We start from the raw sequence: 21,483 nt of genomic DNA on the forward strand, positions 1-21,483 counted from the left end.
TCAAATTCTTCAAATCATTCTTCTTCATAGTTTTCATATAATCATCTTTCTCTTTTTATATTACTCTCAAAACCAAAAAAAAATATCACCACATTTTATGCATGAGAGATAATAAAAATAGGTGTGACAGGGAAAAACAAAAAAAACCAAGAAAATAGGAAAGTTATATAGATGATTTTATATACACTACAGTACAACAAATACTATGTAACAGGAACCAGCCCAAATAAAATGGAGGATATTAACTTATAGAGAAATTTAACAAAAAATGACGGATAATAAAAGGTGTCTGGTTCCTTTATATTGATTTTCTACAATTATGTTCACTGCAACAAAATGAGTTAAATGGAGAACTTTCCTCCATCTATTTTCCTAATATTATTGTACACCAGGTGAACCACCACCTTCTGCTTGCCGCGCTGTTTGGCTGGTCGACTTGTCTGTGCTACGTACATTGTACCTTTCATATACCTTATCGCGATTCTCTGACCACCAAGTCTCGGCTTGGTGTTCTCCGAATCTTCTTCGGCTGCATATACAATTACCACCAAACACATCAAGCATGCAAGATGATGATAAGTGATAGATAACTTAGAATTCTTAGTTTAATAAAGCAACAATAATCATGTGTTTAGTTCTTTTGTTACCTGAATCGCACTCTCCTTAGATCTCTTGTTCCGTCTCGCATGGCAACCAGAGTTATATAGACGCCAGGTTCATATTGTTCAATCCATTCTGCATCAACTTGATTATTACTATTAGAAGGCAACGTGTCATTTCTTGATCTCGAGCCACTCTCATCCTCTCGGAAATTTCCAGAATCCCTGCCGTCGATTGTATGCGACACACTACTGTTGGTAGTCTGGATTGTGCTACTGCCATTTGGCAAGTTAACATCTCGGTAATCATCTGTCCCGTTAGAGGTCACAAATCCGCGGCTCTGCTGGTAAAGATTAGTTGCATAGCTTCCAGGTGAATTTCTATCGGTTCTATTCATCAGAGAAGATTCAAGTCCTATGGAAGCCAAACTGGAGCCGCTGATCGACTCTGCCCTTGAGTGGTGCGGATCCTCGTTAGAGTCTCGGTGGTGGATTCCATTTGTCTCTACGAAACCATTAGGCAGGTATGCTGGTTTCATGTCATCGGCATCATAAACACCGGGAGGAAGCCTCTCTGCCAGATCTTTGAGCTGAAACATCAAAGTGACATGTCAATAAAAAAAACACATTCATCTTTCAAAATACATGAAAATAATCATTCAAAAAACATTTAGTTCAAAGAGAAGTAAATTAACCTGTGCTGTAAGTGACTTAATAACTTCTTTTGCAACCTTAGATTTGGCAGATTCCTCGTTCGCCAGTGCCATAGCTTCCTGAGTCTTTTTTGCCGACTTTTTAAGCTCTAATTCTTGCAGCTCACATCTCTGTCTCAGGGTCTCAACCTAATGAGATTTAGTTTAGATCACTCTTGATACCATAATAGGGGAAGCTATAAAATAGAGTAATGATATGTAGCATAATATACCTGAGAGCGCAACTTCAGCACTTCTTGATTCAAAAGTTCATTTGTTTTCTTTAAACTATCAGTAATGCTTTTTGAGAAGGCGAGTCCGGATGTTGTTGGAATGGGTGTAGCTGAACGAGGAGGGCTCAATCTTCTAGAGAAAGGTGAGACGGACCTGGAATTCACTCCAGATGGTGTAAAACCAGGTCTCGGGACTGTGCGTTTTACGTCTATAGCAGTAGCTAAGACAACATCTTTCAGCTGTAGCAAAGACGGAGCTTGAGAAGCGCGAACCAGAGAGAAGGTATCAGCTTTTTTCCCTTGTTTGGCTGCCTTACTATCTAATTGCTTTATCAAATCCATATTAGAAGGCACAGCTGACTTCGTCAATCTCAGCTCAGACTTTTCTAACCTATCCTTGTTTTCGCCTGGAATACGAGGCATTCCGTTCCTCCGATTATTATTGCTGGATTCTGCAACCTTGTTCAATTTTACATAACAAGAATCACAAACACGATACAGCTTCCCAGAATTAGGAGCAAGCGCTGCTCTTAATGCTTTCCTTGAGCTGCATGAATGGCAGTGTACAAGTCCACAATTATAACAGTTGTGCCGCTTTCTAGTGAATCCAAACGCCTGTCTACAAGTAGAGCACTGAGACTGCTCAGCACCGGATACCCACTTATGTAGGCATATCGCAGCCGAATAGTTTGAACCACATGCAATATATTTCACATGTCTATCCTTCAAGGCTTCAACCAAAGTTGGGATTTTTCTATCTTCAACGTCTCCGTGGCCTAATCTTCCATTCGCACCCTTGCCCCACGTATAAACTTCATTCCTTGAGGTTAAAACAGTAACATGATAAGCCCCACACGCAATTTCTTCGACACATTCTCCAGCAAGCTTGTCTTCGACCAAGCAGGGAAGTTTTCCATCAGACTGGGGACTCCCAAGCTGGCCGTAAACAGTGCTACCCATTGTAAAAACACGTCCAGCCGTTGTCAGGCCTACTGTCAAACTGTGCCCACAAGCAATTCTATGAAAATTATAATCGATAAGCGCGGATATACAGGTTGGTTCGAGCCGAGCGTCCTTATCTCCATGTCCTAGACGATTCTTATCGCCATCTCCCCAAGTAAACAATTTACCCGATGATATACTTGCACTGGATTGTGTCACAATGACCTCGACAATAGCTGCAGTATGCCACACTCCACATGCAACAGATACAGTCCTCAACCCAGATAACGATTCTACTTCTCTAGGAGATGAAATATTTTCTCTATCTCCATGGCCGAGGACACCGAACGTTCCGTCGCCAAATGTAAATAGCTGCCCAGTTGAAGTTATCAAGGCTGTGTGCCACGGACCGCAAGTGACAAAAGCAACCTGAAGCCCCTCTAGTGGACCTGCGATTCTCTTCGGTATCCAGTGACTAACATTGGTTCCATGACCAAGAAGTCCGGCATTGTGAGTGCCATCACCCCATGTATATATTTCCCCAGCCATTGTAACAGCACAGGTATGGAACTCACCACAAGCAACAAAATCAACAGTTGAAGAAGCTAATGCTTCAACTAGACGAGGTTGAATCACATTCTTCCCAACACCATGGCCAAGGCGTCCACCAGATTCTTCACCCCATGTAAACATTTCACCTTGCCTTGTGACTAGAGCAGCATGTTTAACACCACATGCTATTTGAAGTACATCTAAAACCACATTGGATTCAAGTGGCTTCGGGAGGAGAATGTCAGTTCTCGGGCTACAAAAACTGACACTTTTATCAGCACCGACTTTTACAATATTCTCAGAGATAACCTCCCCCCATATGTATACATCTCCAAGAGCATCATAGTCATCCGGTGCAGACCCATGACTGGACGTGCTGGGTGCACTTGAAACACTAACACGAAAAACATCTGAACTAGATCCTTTCACTTGCATATTTGATGAGTTTGATGGTGCATGTGACCTTTCGAAATTTAAGGTATTTTCAGGCTGAATGGTCTTTGGAGAAGTGTTTGGTACGCTAGCAGAAACGTCAGGAGAACTGATGTCTTGAGAAGCACGGACTGAACTTTCACTAGGACTATTTGATGTCAAGTCTTTACTATCCTGAAAATAATTGAGCCAGAAAGAATTATTAGCAACATTCCATATATTTTATCATTCAAACAATGACACAGCATAATGGCATCAGGAAAAATAGAGGAACTTTGCAGAATCTCTAATCAAATCAGACCATAATCACCATGGAAAAATTGAAGTAGGAAAACGACACAACCAACTAATCCTAAATTGTGACCAAAGAAGACGAAGAGTTTCACTTCAGAAAACGCTACTATATATCCTTCTACGATAAGAGCTGCTAATCTTTAAAATAAATATTAGTTTTCTTCAAACGAAACTATTAATTACTCTTAAGTAAAGCACAAAACAATAAGCTCTCTCAATTGTGATTCATCCAAAATATCCATTTCAGGGTATAACGAAACATGCCATATACCCAAGAGCATGATCTATCATCTTTTCTAGTCTATACATCATAGTACGAAACAAAACACAAGTAAAGACAACAAGTAGGTGTTTTTACATCAAGATACAGGCCTCCATCACACCATCCATCAATTTTTGACCGCCCACCTTGACCAGAAGATATCAATGCCCCGAGACCCGCAATCCACACTTCTGCCTCAACTTTATCCTTGCAAATCTGTAAAATCACCAAAAACATATATATTGATAATGGTGGAAAATTAAGAAAAGAGATACAAAATAACGATGTAGTTATTGATGAATTTTGAGACTTCAGTACCAACCAAATCAAGGGATCGCTTTCCGTGGTTATAAATAAGTGAAAAAGATAGATAATCCTTATCAGGACGCGGAAATCGCTGGAAAACAGCCTGTCAGGGGATTGGGAAAAATAATCACTAAATAAGAATGCTAAGGCATTTGTATGATATAAAATAGTCTTGTAGAAATCTCACAGTTCTTTGTCCAGGAATAATTTTTGAGACAGAAGAGAGTTTCAGACTTCTTTCTTCGCTACTCGAAAACCAGATTAATGACAACTCATCCTGCAGTTTTCAGATAGTCCAATGAATGCAATTAGAACTTAGAAATAACTCAAACAATGTCAAAACCTAAGCCAACATGTCCGTGAAGTTTATATTCAACAACCACGGAAACATAAGTTTATATTCATGAATAAGACTGTCAAATGATACATCAAACTAAGACGCACAAGTCCAAGTCACTACTAGTTAGCACCAAATTGAGAAAATCATGCCCGGGGAAGCAAATCATTGAATCCAACCCAAATCTAAAAAGGTGCGTACTAAATAACTGTGATGCCTCGACAGATCAATTTTTTACAAATCATTGAGTCCAAGTCACTACTAGTAATTCAATTTTTTGCCCACTTGGAATATATAACTGTGATGCCTCGACAGATCATACTAAATCTAAAATGTGGATTCAAACCAATAAATTGCATCATCATCATACCTTGTAAACTATAGAGTCCACTACTCCAGACCAAAAAATCTATGCTAAATCACAATAATGAATAGCAATAGGTCTTAAGATGGGAAAACTACTCTATTGAATTGTTCGAGGAAACCCTCAGCATAATAATTCATATACACATACAGACACGCGATTTTCATGTTAATCTAGGAAATTTTACTAAAGAAGAAATCATAAAAGAGTAAACTAGAAAATAAGAATCTAATATGATACAATACTCAACCTAAATAGATGAAATTTTCCAACGATAGTAATAGTAATAATTAACAATAACCTGGAGCCATCCACTAGGAGGCAAAGATGAACCAGAGAAACCCATAAGCTAACTCAAGACTTGAGGAAGTATTGATTTTATCCAGGAGGCAACAAAATTGCAAATCATAATGAGGTTAAACTCGGGAGTTGAACTAAGAGGTTTTGGGAACAAGTAACTAATAGAGATTAAAACGGGGTTTCGAGTCATAGAAAATAAATCTGGTTTTATGATAGGGACCATAAAAATATATACTTGCTAGAAGGACTGATAAAGATATATCAAAGAGATAAAAAAAGACATACACAGGGTTTTTTGTGATTTGGAAATGGAAGGGTTTAGAAAAGAATCAGATTGCATATATTAGAGCAATCAAAGATATGTGAGGAGGCCACGACGACTAATGTAAAAATATAGAAGATTTCCCTATAACTATAGATGTGTGTAAAGGGTCCAAATTGAACCCTTCTCTAGTTTTCTTTTTATCTGGGTACCGATTTACTGAATGTAACATGAAATTATGGTGCGAAGATGAGAATGTTATGATAAATGAGTGGTCACACAAACAAGATAAGATAGGATTTGATATTCAGTTATTAGTGGGAAAATTGGGGTAGCCGCCATGGTAAAAAAGACGGACGAAACTCATTTTAGTGAATTTGGACATGCATGGAGAAGACCCATAGAAGCATCAATAAGGAGGGTTAGCATATGGAAGATTGTCCAATAATTACAAGTACAGGAAGACCAAGGAAAACTATAGGTCAAACCATTAAGAGATATTTAGAGGTAAAGGGTCTATTGCTAGACCAAATACATGATATGACTTCACGGTGTTGATTGATCTATGTAGTTGACCCCACCTAGAGAGAAGAATTGATTGTTGTCGTTGTATTTGTAGATATGGCTCATGACACAATATTATGGCAACGATTGATTTATGTAGCTAACCAGACCCATCTAGTAGGAAAATAAAAATATTATTCTTGATTCCTAATTAGTCGTTCTTAATTGATGAAATAAAGGACTTGAGAGCACAGAAGGACACAAAGAATGATAAACTCTAATTCTACAGAAGATGGAATGGTCCACTAGAGAAATCAAACTTTGATTGCATTTGATATCATTAGTAATTTAGTACAGCAATAATCTTCATGTACTATGCTTGGACAGCTACATCCATCAATGGGTGTTATCATTAAAAAAAACTACAATAAAACCATACATTGCTTTGTTATCATAAGGTTTACTACATAATAAAACGGAAGGTAAAAGCATTAAAATACAATTTAAAACCTTTCCATAGCATACGTTCATATAACATCAGCTAACATGCAAAATAACCTATCTATAACTATGCAAGAGATATAGAGAATCCACTAAAATTTTGCTGAAAAAGATTTCCCTCAACTTACTTTGGAAAGTCTAAATGGACAAAACTTTGGTTTTCCTTTACGACCATATTTAAGCAATTGAGCACCCTTTTTCAAAGCAATCAACGCCTGCATAATGAACATAGTGGTAAACTAGAGGAGAAATTACATTAAACAGACCAACAAATATTAGTATAGGAAATAAACCAGACATAGAGGTTGGTAAAATGATGTCTGGGCCAGAGATGTTTCTGGGGGAACACAATCATTATTGCCCAAGAAAGAAATCAACATTAATAGAAGACTCAATTTCACATTCACTACAGGAACACCAATTCAGTCATCTCCAATCTAGTTATTACAGCAAGTGCAACAAAACTGATGTAAGGTACAACATCCTCTTGTACTTAACCAAACAATCCAAGACATATTTATAAACCTTAAGGTGCTGCACTATCAAAAATACATCATTTAAAGAAAGAATCAAAAGCAATCTACCCGGACCGAATTGGCTTAGCTATTAACAATTTAAACCAAATCAGTCACATTCAAATACAAAGAAATATGCCCTATACTATACCAACATTATGATGGGCCGAGTGAAACTGAACACGAATCTCTTAAGCAAGGTCTCATAGTTCGAACCTTGTCGATGAAAAAATATAGTGGAGAGGGTAGACCCCACTAAAGGTGGTCAGCCAAGTTCCACCAACAGAGAGAAGTCATCAGCATAGTCACTATTAACATGTTGTCAACAAATACCAATAATAAATCTGCCCTATTTTTCCCTTCCGGTTTATCCCATTCCAAGACAATTGATAAACTCATTTAACAAACTAAACTTCATTTAATAAAAAAAGGCTCAAAATCAAAAACCCCACTTGATAAAAATCATATTATTAACCAAAATTCGTATCCTAAGTTTGGTACCCCTCAAATTTCCAAATCAGTTCAAACAAGAAAACACTGACACACAAAACACTTGATCATAATCATAACCATAACATTCTTTGCCACCCAAAAAACAAAAAAGTTCAACAACAAAACCAGCAACCAAAAAACAAAAACCAACTTGAAAAATCAAAACTTTAACGTAAAACAAGCAACCCACCTGCTGAATGTCACGGTCTGCATTCCTGTGATTAACAAGATCTGCCATTCCATGTGAGAGATTCGCCGAAACTCCACCACCCTCCACGATCGCTTCTCAGAGTTCCGTACATCATAAAACCTCAAACTCAATTTCTCCGAAACTCAAAACCCACTTCTTATCAATCCTCTAAACTGCAAAAAAACCTAAGCAGATCCGTCCCTCTTCACGAAAACTAGAAACCCAGTAACCCCATTGACAATTCCAAGTCAAAAAAGCCGTTTTTTCAACTCATGCAGCAACTTGGACCGGGTGAAGAAGAAACCAGAAAAAAAACCCGGTTCTCCGAGACTTAGTCGGAGCGGTTTAGTTTAAAGAATAAGAACAGAGTATTTTCCGGCGGTGGAAGAAAATTTCCGGCGAGGAATACGGGGTTCCGATGTTGTCTCCGAAGCGGTTGATGGTGGAGAGAGAGAGGAGAGAGAGAAAGTTTAGAGAGAGAATCGGAGGCTGAATAAAGTACAAGTAGTCAAAAAGAAGAAGAAAGAACGAAGAATAGATAAAAATAAAAAATAAAATAAATATTTTTATTATATTATATTGAAAATGATTTAAATAATAAAAAGGGAAAAAGCAGAAACTCTCCTGAAACTGAAACTGAAAGACTCTAAAAAGAAAGGAGGACATTGTAAAAGCACACTAATGACACCACTCATGTTTTTTCCTAATAATTAATTGAGAATTATAAGGTTAAATTATAATTTTATGTTTTGAAAAGAGATAGATAAAGATGGTTTATTAATTGGGTCTATGGCAAGTTTTACAAGATTTTAAAATAACTTTTTTTTAGCAAAAGAAATAATTTTATTTCAAAAAACACTAAAGTATAAAACCGATTCGGATATCTAGGTTATCCAAAAGACTAGTTACAAAATTCTTACATTCTTAACTAAGATGCGTTTGATTTGTAAAATATGAAGTACTGAATAAAACAGTACTAGACAGTACAGAACAGTACAAGATAACTTTTTGTATGGTACTGTGTTTGATAGTTACTAGACTGGACAACAGTATAATTTTTATTATAACATTTTTTTTATATATAAAATATTAATATTATATTTATGAATTAAAATATTAAATAAAAAGAAAGAGAGTAAAAAATAATTTTTTGATATTCTTTTTGATAATTAGTGTCTGAGACAAAAAGTTGTCCCATGGTTTAGTAGGGGACAAGAAACTAGGGTTTTTTCCAGTACCTTGCCAAATTTTTTGTCTAGTACCATGATTAGTTTCTGCATCAAACAGAGTACAAAAAAAGTTGTCATGTCCAGTATCATTTTCAATTCTCAACTTATATCCTTGCTGCATAAGCCATAAACTTTCCCATCTTGGAATATAATTCTATTTCTCTGCATCCAAATAGCATAGACAGTTTCAGTCACTGCTATCTTCATCAGTCGGGTTCTGCTACTTTTACCATGAGCTTGAGTGCAAATCTATGGCAACTCCACTTGCCATTCCACAGGTCTATGAGTTATCTTCATCCAAACCAAAACTTGTAGATAAATACTACTAGTTTTTGCACAAGTAAAAAATAAGTGGTTACAGTTTTTCATGTGACCACAAAACACACATCTCTCATACGTGCCAACCCCAATCTTGTTGAGTCTTTTCTTAGTGGGTAAGCGGTCCAAGCATGCCATCCACAAGGTAAAAATAACTCCGAGTCTGGCCTTGTTACCAAACATGAGATCTCTCTAGTGCACCTTTTGTCTGTCCCCTCTGAACCATCTGTACATCTTACCTGTCACATACTTGTCAGTAGCCCTAAAACTTTGTCATATGGTGGAGTTCCAGACAATGTCCATATGTTTGAATATAGATTTAAGAATCCATGAGCAGTTGGGCTTGGGCATATATGTACTCACATCGGCATTCTTGATAAAGTATAGATGCAACCATTTGATCCATAATTTGTCCTTTTTTGCACACACATTCCATAAGGGGTGTACATGGGCCGGTTTGGATTGGGTTTGGCTTAACCCAATACCCAATCCATATTGGATACTTCGGTTTGGATGAGGTAAATTAACCACCTGTTGCATCAATGGACCGATTTGGGCAAATCCACTAATTTTCATGTTGGGTTGGATTGGGTAGTGGGTTGCCCAAATGATTTTTTTGCTTATTAACATTAAAGGACTAAATGATGAGTCATCATATTTTTTTATAAAAGTTACTCAAAATTTGTATCTTTTTAAAAAAAAAAAACAATGAGTCATCGCATTTTATAATAATAAACGATAATATCAGCAAATAAAAATTATCATAAAATACTAACAACAAATTAAAGTTGCATGACATAAAATTGTATTAGCATTAAAATAACCAAAAAGTGAAACATTAAAAATTAATTAATGTCACGGTTCACTAAAATAGTAAATGTCAAGAGACTAAATTACAATATCTAAGTAAATATTCATCAACATTATTAAAATTATAATAATAAATATTTGATTACTAGGTCAATGGGTCTTTTGGGTTTGGGTTTTACCCGAAACCCGATTTTTTAATGGGTTTTTTAGTTTTGAAATCCATAGCCACCCAATTATCCAACCCAACCCACTTTTTTGGATTTTTTTTTGTTTTGACCGGGTTTTATGGGTTGACCCAACCCATGTACACCCCAACATCCCACAACAACTTACAAATGGTGGCACGATTCCATTCAGTTAGAGCAGTCGGGTTCATACCCCCTGGAGAGATGGGATCACACGTATGTTCCCAAGAAATAGGAGCTCTTCTAGAGATAGCATCCTCACCTGTCCAAAGAAAACTCCTGCAAAGCCCATTATTATGATTTATAATTTTCTTGGGGAGGGGGAAAATCTGCAGCTAGAAGTTGGCAATGGCAAACATTACACTTCTAATCAACTGGAGCCTCCCTACATAGGAGAGGATTTTTGTACTCCAGTGCTTCAATCTAACCATTGTCTTGTCAATAAGAGGTTGACACATATTAATGGTAAGTTTATTACTAACTAAGGGTACTCCCAAGTATTTGAAAGGCATTATCCCTATCACAAATCCAGTTTCATTTTGAACAGTCTCTTGTTCCATAGTATTACCACCTCCAAAATATACCTCGCTCTTAGAGGGATTGGCATATAACCATGTGGCAGCAGAGAACTCCCTAAATTGGGTCATCATAAGTTAAACAAAAGTCAGATCACCTCTCACAAACAATAAGTCATCAGTAAAGCAAAGGTTAGTTATCTCAGGCATTTCACACTTAGGGTGGAAGTTAAAGTCAGGGTTAAGGGTCGGCTTCTATAATACCTTATGCAAGTACTCCATCACCAAGACAAATAAAAGAGGGGAGATGAGGTCCCCTTGTCTCAAGCCCCTATTTGCTTGCAATAACCTGAAGGGGGTACCATTAATAGAAAATTTATGTGACACTGTATTGACACAAGCCATAGTCATATTAACAAAAGTATGAGGAAAACCAAGTTCAATCATGAGGTATTGTAGAGCATCCCATTCCACGGTATCATAGGCTTTATGTATATCCATATATTGTTAGAACAAGATTTTTTATGATCAATATTCTTAGTTTTGATGATAACAAGCATATGAATTTTGTATGAGATAATGTGGTACTCTAATACTATGCAATTTCCATTTTAGGAATTATATAAAGAGTATGCACAAAATCAGCGCAAGAAGCACTGACTCAGAAGGTTCAGCATGCAACATCAGAACATGGTCTGGCAAGACATCAGAAGATGGTCAAGCAGAATCAGAACATGGGTCTATGGAAGCATTAGAAGAACTTGAGATCAGAAGCAGAAGCACTGAAGTTCTCATGGTATCACGCTTAGAAGCTCTTCAAGGTCAGAAGACAAGAAGATGCTCTGCACCAGGCTGTTTGACTCTGATGATATTCAAACGTTGTTTACATAAACATCAGATCAGAAGCAAGTACTAGACTGGCAGGCTACGCTGACTGACAAAAGGAACGTTAGAAGCTATTAAAGGCAACGTCAGTAGACACAGCGGAAACAAGGCTCGAGGTAGTTGACAAAAGAGTGAAACATTAAATGCAATGTTGTACGGAATACGCAAAGCATTAAATGCTCCCAACGGTCATCTTCTCAAACGCCTATAAATATGAAGTTCTGATGAGAAGCAAAGGTTAACGAATTACAAACTCTGAACCAACTTGCAGAAACGCTGTTCAAATCAAAAGCTCTCAAACTTCATCATCAACCTCACTTATTGTTGTTGTAATATTATAGTGAGATTAAGCTTAAACTTAAGAGAAATATCACAGTTGTGATTATAGCTTTTCAGAAGCATTGTAATACTCTTAGAATTTGTTTACATTAAGTTGTAAGAACTAGAGTGATCAGGTAGATCAGAATACTCTAGAAAAGTCTTAGAGGTTGTCTAAGCAGTTTGTTCCTAGAGTGATCAGGTTGTGATCAGGATACTCTAGAAGACTTAGCAGTTGGCTAAGTGGAAAACCATTGTAATCAAGTGTGATTAGTGGATTAAATCCTCAGGTGAGGTAAATGACTCCAAGGGGGTGGACTGGAGTAGTTTAGTTAACAACGAACCAGGATAAAAATCATTGTGCAAATTGTTTTTATCTTACTAGTTTTAAAGCTACACTTATTCAAACCCCCCCTTTCTAAGTGTTTTTCTATCCTTCAATTGGCATCAGAGCGCCGGTTCTAAGGTGCAAGCACTTAACCGTGTTTAGAAAAGATTCAGGAAGAGAAAAACGCTTCAGTAAAAGATGGCTGGTGAAATTCCAACAAACACACTTACATCTACATCTGGCTCTGCTGAGCAATACAATGGAAATGGTAACAATGGTTATACTAGACCACCAGTATTTGATGGTGAAAACTTTGAATACTGGAAAGATAAACTGGAAAGTTACTTCCTTGGTCTAGATTGTGACTTATGGGATCTTCTGGTGGATGGTTACAAACATCCAGTGAATGCTACTGGCGTAAGGCTTACAAGACAAGAAATGAATGATGATCAAAAGAAGCTTTTCAAAAATCATCATAAATGTAGGACTGTTTTGCTGAATGCTATCTCTCATGCTGAGTATGAGAAGATATCTAACAGGGAAACTGCCCATGATATATATGAGTCATTGAAAATGACCCATGAAGGAAATGCTCAAGTCAAGGAGACAAAAGCTCTTGCTCTAATCCAGAAATATGAACCTTCAAAATGGAGGACGATGAAGATATTGAGAAGATGTTCTCAAGATTTCAAATGCTAACTGCTGGATTAAGAGTTCTGGACAAAGGTTACACCAAGGCTGATCATGTAAAGAAGATCATCAGAAGCTTACCCAGAAGATGGGGTCCAATGGTGACTGCATTCAAGATTGCAAAGAATCTGAATGAGGTTTATTTGGAAGAGCTAATCAGTGCCTTGAGAAGCCATGAGATAGAGCTGGATGCAAATGAGCCTCAGAAGAAAGGTAAGTCTATTGCATTAAAATCTAATATTAAAAAATGCACTAACACTTTTCAGGCTGAAGAAGTAGATTCTGAAGAATCAGAATCAGAAGAAGAAGATGAACTGTCCATGATCTCTAGAAGGGTAAACCAACTCTGGAAGAGCAAACAAGGGAAGTTCAAAAGCTTCAGAAGCTTAAAGAAATTTGAACGAGGAGAATCTTCTGGTGGTAGAAAATCTGACAAGAAGAAGGTCGTCTGCTATGAGTGCAATGAGCCTGGACACTTCAAGAATGAATGTCCAAAACTTCAGAAGGAGAATCCCAAGAAGAAGTTTCATAAGAAGAAAGGTCTTATGGCAACATGGGATGATTCTGAATCAGAATCAGAATCAGACTCTAAAGGAGAGCAAGCCAACTTTGCACTGATGGCCACTGTGGATGATGGATCAGAATCTACATCAGAATCAGATTCTGAAGAGGTATTTTCTGAACTATCTAGAGAAGAGTTAGTTTCCAGTTTAACTGAACTTCTGGAACTCAAGGCTCATCTTAGTATCAAATACAAAAAGCTGAAAAGCAATTTGAATTTGAAACTAAGAAGCTGGAAGTGGAAAATTCTGAACTGAAGGAAAAAGTTTTAAAATTATCCAAAGATAATGGATCTCCTTCTGAATCAGAAAAATCCATTCCTAGTCTCAATCATATTCTGAAAGAATATGACTCGAGCTTCAGAAAGTTCCTATCTAGAAGTATTGGCAGAAGTCATCTTGCTTCTATGATATATGGTGTTTCTGGAAACAGAAGGTTTGGTTTTGGCTATGAGGGTGATACCTCGCATAAATTTGAACCTGTTGATGATTTGAAAATCACATACAAGCCATTGTATGATCAGTTCAAATATGGCCATGCACATGATATTAGGCTCACTTCACATGCATAGAGTTTTAACACTGTACACACCAAGAAGCATGTGACACAACCTAAGAAATATCATGATGTCAAACCTAAAGAATATCATGATGTCCCTCCTGTTAACTATTATGCTAAACCCAAGTTCAATCAGAACTTGAGAAAGACTAACAAGAAAGGACCCAAGAAATTGTGGGTACCTAAGGAGAAGATAATTTCTGTTGCAGATATCCTTAGCTGCAAAGAGGACAAAGCACAAAATGTCATGGTACCTGGACTCTGGGTGCTCGCGACACATGACGGGAAGAAGGTCTATGTTCCAAGACCTGGTGCTTAAGTCTGGTGGAGAAGTCAAGTTTGGAGGAGATCAGAAGGGCAAGATTATTGACTCTAGAACCATAAGTATTGGTAACTCTCCTTCCATAACTAATGTACTTCTTGTAGAAGGATTAACGCATAACTTATTGTCCATAAGTCAATTAAGTGACAATGGTTATGATATAATCTTCAATCAAAAGTCTTGCAAGGCTGTAAATCAGAAGGATGGCTCAATCCTATTTACAGGCAAGAGAAAGAACAACATTTATTAGATTGATCTTTCTGATCTTGAGAAGCAGAAGGTGACTTGCCTTATGTCTGTTTCTGAAGAGCAATGGGTCTGGCACAGAAGATTAGGACATGCTAGTTTGAGAAATATTTCTCAGATTAACAAACTAAATCTGGTCAGAGGACTCCCAAATCTGAAATATAAATCAGATGCTCTTTGTGAAGCATGTCAGAAGGGCAAGTTCTCCAAACCTGCATTCAAATCTAAGAATGTTGTCTCTTCCTCAAGGCCGTTAGAACTTCTGCATATTGATCTGTTTGGACCAGTCAAAACAGCATTTATCAGAGGGAAGAAATATGGATTAGTCATCGTAGATGATTATAGCCGCTGGACATGGGTAAAGTTCTTAAAACACAAGGATGAGTCTCATTCAATGTTCTTTGAATTATGCACTCAGATCCAATCTGAGAAGGAGTGCAAAATCATAAAGGTCAGAAGTGATCATGGTGGCGAATTTGAGAACAGATTCTTTGAGGAGTTCTTCAAAGAAAATGGTATTGCCCATGATTTCTCTTGCCCTATAACTCCACAGCAAAATGGAGTTGTAGAGCGAAAGAATATGACTCTGCAAGAAATGGCCAGAACCATGATCAATGAGACCAATATGGCTAAGCACTTCTGGGCAGAAGCAATAAACACTGCATGTTATATTCAGAATAGAATCTCTATAAGACCTATTCTAAATAAGACTCCTTATGAATTGTGGAAGAACAGAAAGCCCAACATTTCATATTTTCATCCTTTTGGATGTGTGTGTTTTATTCTGAATACTAAAGATCATCTTGGTAAGTTTGATTCTACGGCACAAAAATGTTTTCTTCTTGGATATTCTGAACGCTCTAAAGGCTACAGAGTATACAATACTGAAACATTGGTTGTAGAAGAATCAATCAATATCAGGTTTGATGATAAGCTTGGTCTTGAAAAACCAAAGCAGTTTGAGAATTTTGCAGATATAGATATTGACATATCAGAAGCTGTAGAACCAAGAAGCAAAGCTCCAGAAGCTGAAAGTCTCAGAAGCAATGGATCAGAAGATCAAGTTGCTGCATTTTTAGAGAATCTCAGGATTTCTGAAGAGCCAACAGTCAGAAGATCTTCTAGACTCTCCTTAGCTCACTCAGAAGAAGTGATCCTTGGAAAGAAAGACGATCCCATCAGAACAAGAGCATTCCTTAAGAACAATGCAGAATGTCAGTTAGGTCTTGTTTCTTTGATCGAGCCAACTTCTGTTGATCAAGCTCTAGAAGATCCAGACTGGATAATTGCTATGCAAGAAGAACTGAATCAGTTTACAAGGAATGATGTATGGGATTTGGTTCTTAGACCAAAAGGACTCAACATCATTAGTACTAAGTGGGTGTTCAGAAACAACCTTAGCGAAAAAGGAGAAGTGGTAAGAAACAAAGCCAGACTGGTAGCTTAGGGATATAGTCAGCAAGAAGGGATTGACTATACAGAAACCTTTGCACCAGTGGCCAGGTTAGAATCTATTCGCTTATTGATTTCTTTTGCCACTCAACATAACATCACTCTGTATCAGATGGATGTTAAGAGTGCCTTCTTAAATGGTTATATAGATGAGGAAGTCTATGTCCATCAACCTCCTAGTTTTGAAGACTCTAAGTCTCCAGAATATGTTTTCAAACTTAAGAAATCATTGTATGGATTGAAGCAAGCTCCCAGAGCTTGGTATGAAAGATTAAGTTCTTTCCTTATGGACAATGATTTCACTAGAGGTCAAGTGGACACAACTCTTTTCTATAAAACATCTAAGAAGGATATTTTAATTTGTCAAATTTTTGTTGATGATATTATCTTTGGAACATCTAATGCTTCACTTGGAAAGGAGTTTGCTAAGTCTATGCAGGCTGAATTCGAAATGAGTATGATGGGTGAACTCAAGTATTTCCTTGGGATTCAAATAAATCAAACTTCTGATGGAACCTATGTTCATCAAACGAAGTATGTGAAAGAACTTCTGAAGAAATTTAATCTTTCTGAAAGCAAAGAAGCCAAAACTCCTATGCATCCAACATGTGTTCTAGGTAAGGATGAGGTAAGTAAGAAGGTAGATCAGAAGTTGTACAGAGGTATGATTGGATCTCTTCTATACTTAACTACTTATAGACCTGACATTCTATTCAGTGTTTGTTTGTGTGCTAGATTCCAATCAGATCCTAGAGAATCTCACTTAACTGCTGTTAAGAGAATTCTGAGGTATCTGAAAGGTACTACTAACGTTGGTTTAGTCTACAGAAGATCTAAAGAATACAACTTAGTAGGATTCTGTGATGCTGACTATGCTGGAGATAGAATTGAAAGAAAGAGTACTTCTGGAAGTTGTCAATTCCTTGGAAGTCATTTGATCTCCTGGTACAGCAAGAAGCAAGCTACCATAGCTCTCTCAACTACAGAAGCAGAATATGTTGTTGCTGCTGGATGTAGCACACAAATGCTATGGATGAAGAGTCAGCTAGAAGATTATCAGATATATGAGAGTAACGTTCCTATTTTCTGTGATAATACTTCTGCTATATGTTTATCTAAGAATCCTATATTACATTCCAAAGCTAAACATATTGAGATTAAACATCATTTTATGAGGGACTATGTTCAGAAGGGTGTGTCGCACGCTCGCGAAAATGAACAGAGTCGCCACCAATATATTTATCCCAAAGAGGGAAAGGAATATCAGAAAACCTGGAATAAGGATAGGATAAGAAAAGGTCTTGCGACCAAAGATCGGGTAAGGAGTCGGTTATGCGAGGGGAAGGTACTAGCACCCCTCACGTCTGTGGTACTCCACAGGATCCACTTATGTTTGTTGCTATCTAAAGGGTGTATAAATCTAAAGCTTAATTACTAAGGGAATGCATGCAAATGAAAGAAAAGAAACACGGGGAAAATAAGGTTTATAAATAGTTGTGCTCGCTTAGGCCCCGCGACCTAATGCCTACGTATCCTTTTCAGAAATCAGAGCGCCGTAGTTCGGCTCTTTAGTTTTTGTTTGTTTTTGTGTTTTTTAGTGGACGAAGTTACATTCGCACTCCGCTGCTCGACCTCTGGAGTCTTAAGCTGGGAATGGAGCGGAAATAACGTGTCCGATTAGGGGAAAGAATGCCCTGAAGGCAAGAGAAAGAATGCCTCGGAGGCAAGAGAGAGAAGAGAGAAAATTGGTTTGTATTTTTTAGGTGTAATTCCATGATGGACGAAAACCCACTACAAGGCTTCGCATCACTTCCTTACTTTGTTTAGGTCTAAGCCTTTATTAGATATTTTGAAATGTTTTTGGTTGGGTGTCTTTTAAGGGAAATTAATTTGTGACTTGAATCATGCCTTAAAAAGAGTTTTTTTTTGAATATTTAGAGAATGCACATCGAGGCCTACGCCACAATCGTTTCTCTAAATAAAATACAGTTTTTGAATATTTAGAGAATGCACATCGAGGCCTACGCCACAATCGTTTCTCTAAATAGTGGTTAAGAAATACACCAAGGCCTACGCCTCAATCATTTCTCTTCCGCTAAGTGGGAAAGAACATACATCGGGGCCTACGCCCCAATCATTTCTTTCACACTAAAGAAAAGGCATTAGCATGATTCGCGTCGTCCTTTATTAATGTTTTAAAGTTGAAAAGAAAAAGGAGAAGAAAACTAGCCTAAAATGAATAACTAGCTTAATGTTATGATTATACCTAAATGTTAGGATTAAATGAACAAAATTACAAGCACGAGCGGAGATCGAGAATACAAGTAAAAATTACAAGTAAACAATGATACAAAATTAGTGCAAAAATGACTAAAAGAGTGACTTGAAATATGGTACAAAGCATGGAAGCAAAAGATGCAAAATAGTACGAAAATCGAATTAAAATACTATTTATTTTTATGATTTTTATATGAAAGAGAATTGGATTACAAATCAAGTAAAAGACTAAAACAAATAGCCTAAAAACTACCATTTTTTATGTTGATTATTGAAGAAAATTTGTGTCAAAAAGTCTCAAAGTCAACAAGGAATATTAGCATTTTTATTGACTATTTTCTATGTGTCAAAATTGGTGATTGAAGTCCAAAAATTAGTAGAAAAATTAGTGATTTAAATTGCATAAAATAAATTGGTAAAAACTAATAAAAAGCTAAGTTTTAAAAAGATAGTATGAACAGAGGGGGTGCAAGTGGAAATTAATGGCTGCAGCAAGCAGTTGGGGCGCAGGCCCACTGGTATTGGCCCAAAGAGTTTTTTTTGTACATAATTTTGTGGTGAAAACGTGAGATGCTGGGCTTATGGGGGGTGAGATAGGCAGAATTCGGCCCAAGGTGTCATTCAGATTAATTTTATCTTATGTTAATCCAGACTTAATGGATAATTAAGGCATTAATCATATCGGAATTAATTCCATACCATACAGTTAACCATAATTAATATCAATTAATAAACAACAAAAAATAAGAAGAAGAGGGCTTTAGGGTTACGCTTGTGTGGCGATTGGAATTCTTTGAAGCAAAAACCTCTTCTTTCTCTCCTCACGAGCAAACGGCGCCTCCGGCGACTTCCTCACCGCGAACCACCAATCCTCTTTGAATCAATGCAATCTAAACAAAAACTCCAACTAAAATCTCATCTTGAGCCCGAACCTACCATTAATTTCTTGGGAGGAACCTTCAATAGTCTGAATCGGAGAGAAGGGAACGATGAACCCTAAATTCCGGATCGACGATCAACCGCTGAAGGACCGAAGGTCAGAGAGAAGAATCGGTAGCTCGACGCGGAGGAGGTGCGGAGTGAAACGCGAAAGGATGACTCCTCAGGTAATTACTCGATTCTCCGATCTCTTATCTTTGCGATTCCTTCTTCTTCTACTATTCTTCTCTTTTCGCTTTTTGATTTCCGATTCTGAATCTTGTTGATTGCGTGATGTTGTCGTTCTGTTGAAGAGGATGATGACGTCGAAGCGCGACTGAAGATTGAAGATTATGGATACTTGTTGATGTTGAATTGGTGAGGATAGGAATTGACTCGGGGATGGTTGGAAGATTGAAGTTGTGTGCGATGGTTTTGAATTCAGAGAATGAGAGTGGAATGAGGGTGATGGAATTGAGGTTGCAGAGTGGTGAAGATTGATGATTATGGAGGTCCTGGTTATGGTTGTAGAGAGAGTCGAAGGTTGAGAATCAAAGGATGGTGGAGAATGGTTGGAGGAGTGGTTTGAAGGTGATGAAGTGTGAAGTGAAGAGAAGAGTGGCTGAGAAGTGAAGAATCAAAGGGGAGAAGAGAGAGAAGAGATTGCAAGTTATGAAAATGGTGGAGGGAACTGATTCTGAAGAAGGAGCTCAAGTTATATAGAGGTTGATCCTCAAGGTTAGTTTTTGGACTCTTCTCCTGAATTTCTGTTAACCGATTCTGTTATGACCTGTTCCCTTTTCTTCTCTGAATTCTGTTGGTGAACTGTTATACAATTCTGTTAGGGTTAGTTGAAATTCGGTTAGGAATTAGTTAGGTGCTGTTGGGGTAGTTGTGGGAAGTTAGAAAGTGGTTAGAAAAAGTTTGTTATTTCTGTTAGAATGGTAGTTATAGGTAATTTTTTCTGTTATGACTTTAGTTAGGGAAATTGAATGGATATGTTATGGTGATTGGTTATAGGAAAGGTTAGAAGCTTTTTGTTTGAATGCTGGAACTTGAAGTGTACTGCCAGTAGGTTAGCGTGTGTATTGATTTCTGTTTGGGTTCTATGCAGGGCTTTTGTGGGATTTGGCATGTGTTTGAATGTGTGGCAGTTTGGAAAACAATTGGTGAGGTTATTTGCTGCTGAATGAATGAATATATTAATGACAGTTAGAAGTGAAACTACTGGATTGAATAAAAACTGTTGCTGTTAGTGAAATCAGGGGTCATTTTGGATTTTGAATTGAATGAAGGTATAACTTAGTTTAAATTTGAAAGGATGCTGAATTGGTTTTTCTGTATTGTGCAGGTTATTGGTATAATTCATCTTTTGTATGAATCTTGAATATAGGTGCAAGTTTAAAAGTTGAGGATGCAAGATGGTTAGAAGTGATGGAGAAGAAGAGGAGGCCGAAATATGAGCTGGAAAATCGGAACAGGGAACAAGCCTTCAAGATTCCATTGGACTTTGGCCAAAGCAATATTATTATTTGTAATTCCTTTTGTCTGTAACGGATTTGATGATGTATAAATCTTGGATGATGAATTTAAAATGTAATGATCTTTTTTTTTTGTAATGGAACTGGGTTTTGTAATGGAAACATGGTACATTTGGAATGACTTGGAGAATCATGCTATGTAATTTATATTTTCCCTCCAAGTGTGCTTCGTTTGAAATTTAGTCTCTTCTTTAACTTTATCTTTTGTTTCTGAACTATGGGCATACTTTGATAAGATCCCTTTATGAATGAAGCATAACCCTTGAATTTAAGATAACCAAAAAGAGCCCTTGTGCCATACGACGTTTTAATTTGATGAAAGATGAATGAATGAGTGTTAATGACCTAACGAATGCATGTAAATGAATGTGAAATTTAAGCTAGTTAGGAATAATTAAATGGGCAAATTTTGAGGTGCAACAGCTGCCCCTATTTAATCATCTTTAACCTGATAGTGAGATTGGCGTTAGCCTTTCGATCATTCAAGGTAGAAGAAGATTAAATGTCAAGAGAACCTGAAAATTTGCCTGAAGAAAGATGAGATAGGATCCAC

The 21,483-nt window shown here is 37.2% G+C and overlaps 1 protein-coding gene across 1 annotated transcript; it reads right to left on the reverse strand.

Annotated features, from left to right (window-relative positions):
• Positions 1–274: 274 nt before the first annotated feature.
• LOC131643621 (PH, RCC1 and FYVE domains-containing protein 1-like) lies at positions 275–8,287 on the reverse strand. The gene is made up of 9 exons (XM_058913882.1): positions 7,778–8,287; positions 6,709–6,795; positions 4,500–4,589; positions 4,329–4,415; positions 4,103–4,222; positions 1,525–3,624; positions 1,295–1,441; positions 648–1,189; positions 275–529 (listed from the first exon to the last, which is right to left on the reverse strand). Exons 1-9 carry the CDS (start codon positions 7,823–7,825, stop codon positions 379–381), a joined length of 3,372 nt encoding a protein of 1,123 aa, XP_058769865.1. The 5' UTR covers positions 7,826–8,287; the 3' UTR covers positions 275–378.
• Positions 8,288–21,483: the final 13,196 nt, after the last annotated feature.

The sequence above is a fragment of the Vicia villosa genome, linkage group LG1 (assembly GCF_029867415.1).
Source record: "Vicia villosa cultivar HV-30 ecotype Madison, WI linkage group LG1, Vvil1.0, whole genome shotgun sequence".
NCBI lineage: Eukaryota > Viridiplantae > Streptophyta > Magnoliopsida > Fabales > Fabaceae > Vicia > Vicia villosa.

Excerpts from the sequence above, each read along its gene's own strand:
- LOC131643621 (XM_058913882.1), bottom strand. The coding sequence starts at position 7,825 with ATGGCAGATCTTGTTAATCACAGGAATGCAGACCGTGACATTCAGCAG. Across the intron at positions 4,223-4,328 it reads GAAAGCGATCCCTTGATTTG|ATTTGCAAGGATAAAGTTGA; the intron begins GTTGGTACTGAA and ends GTGATTTTACAG. Across the intron at positions 530-647 it reads CTAAGGAGAGTGCGATTCAG|CCGAAGAAGATTCGGAGAAC; the intron begins GTAACAAAAGAA and ends TTGTATATGCAG.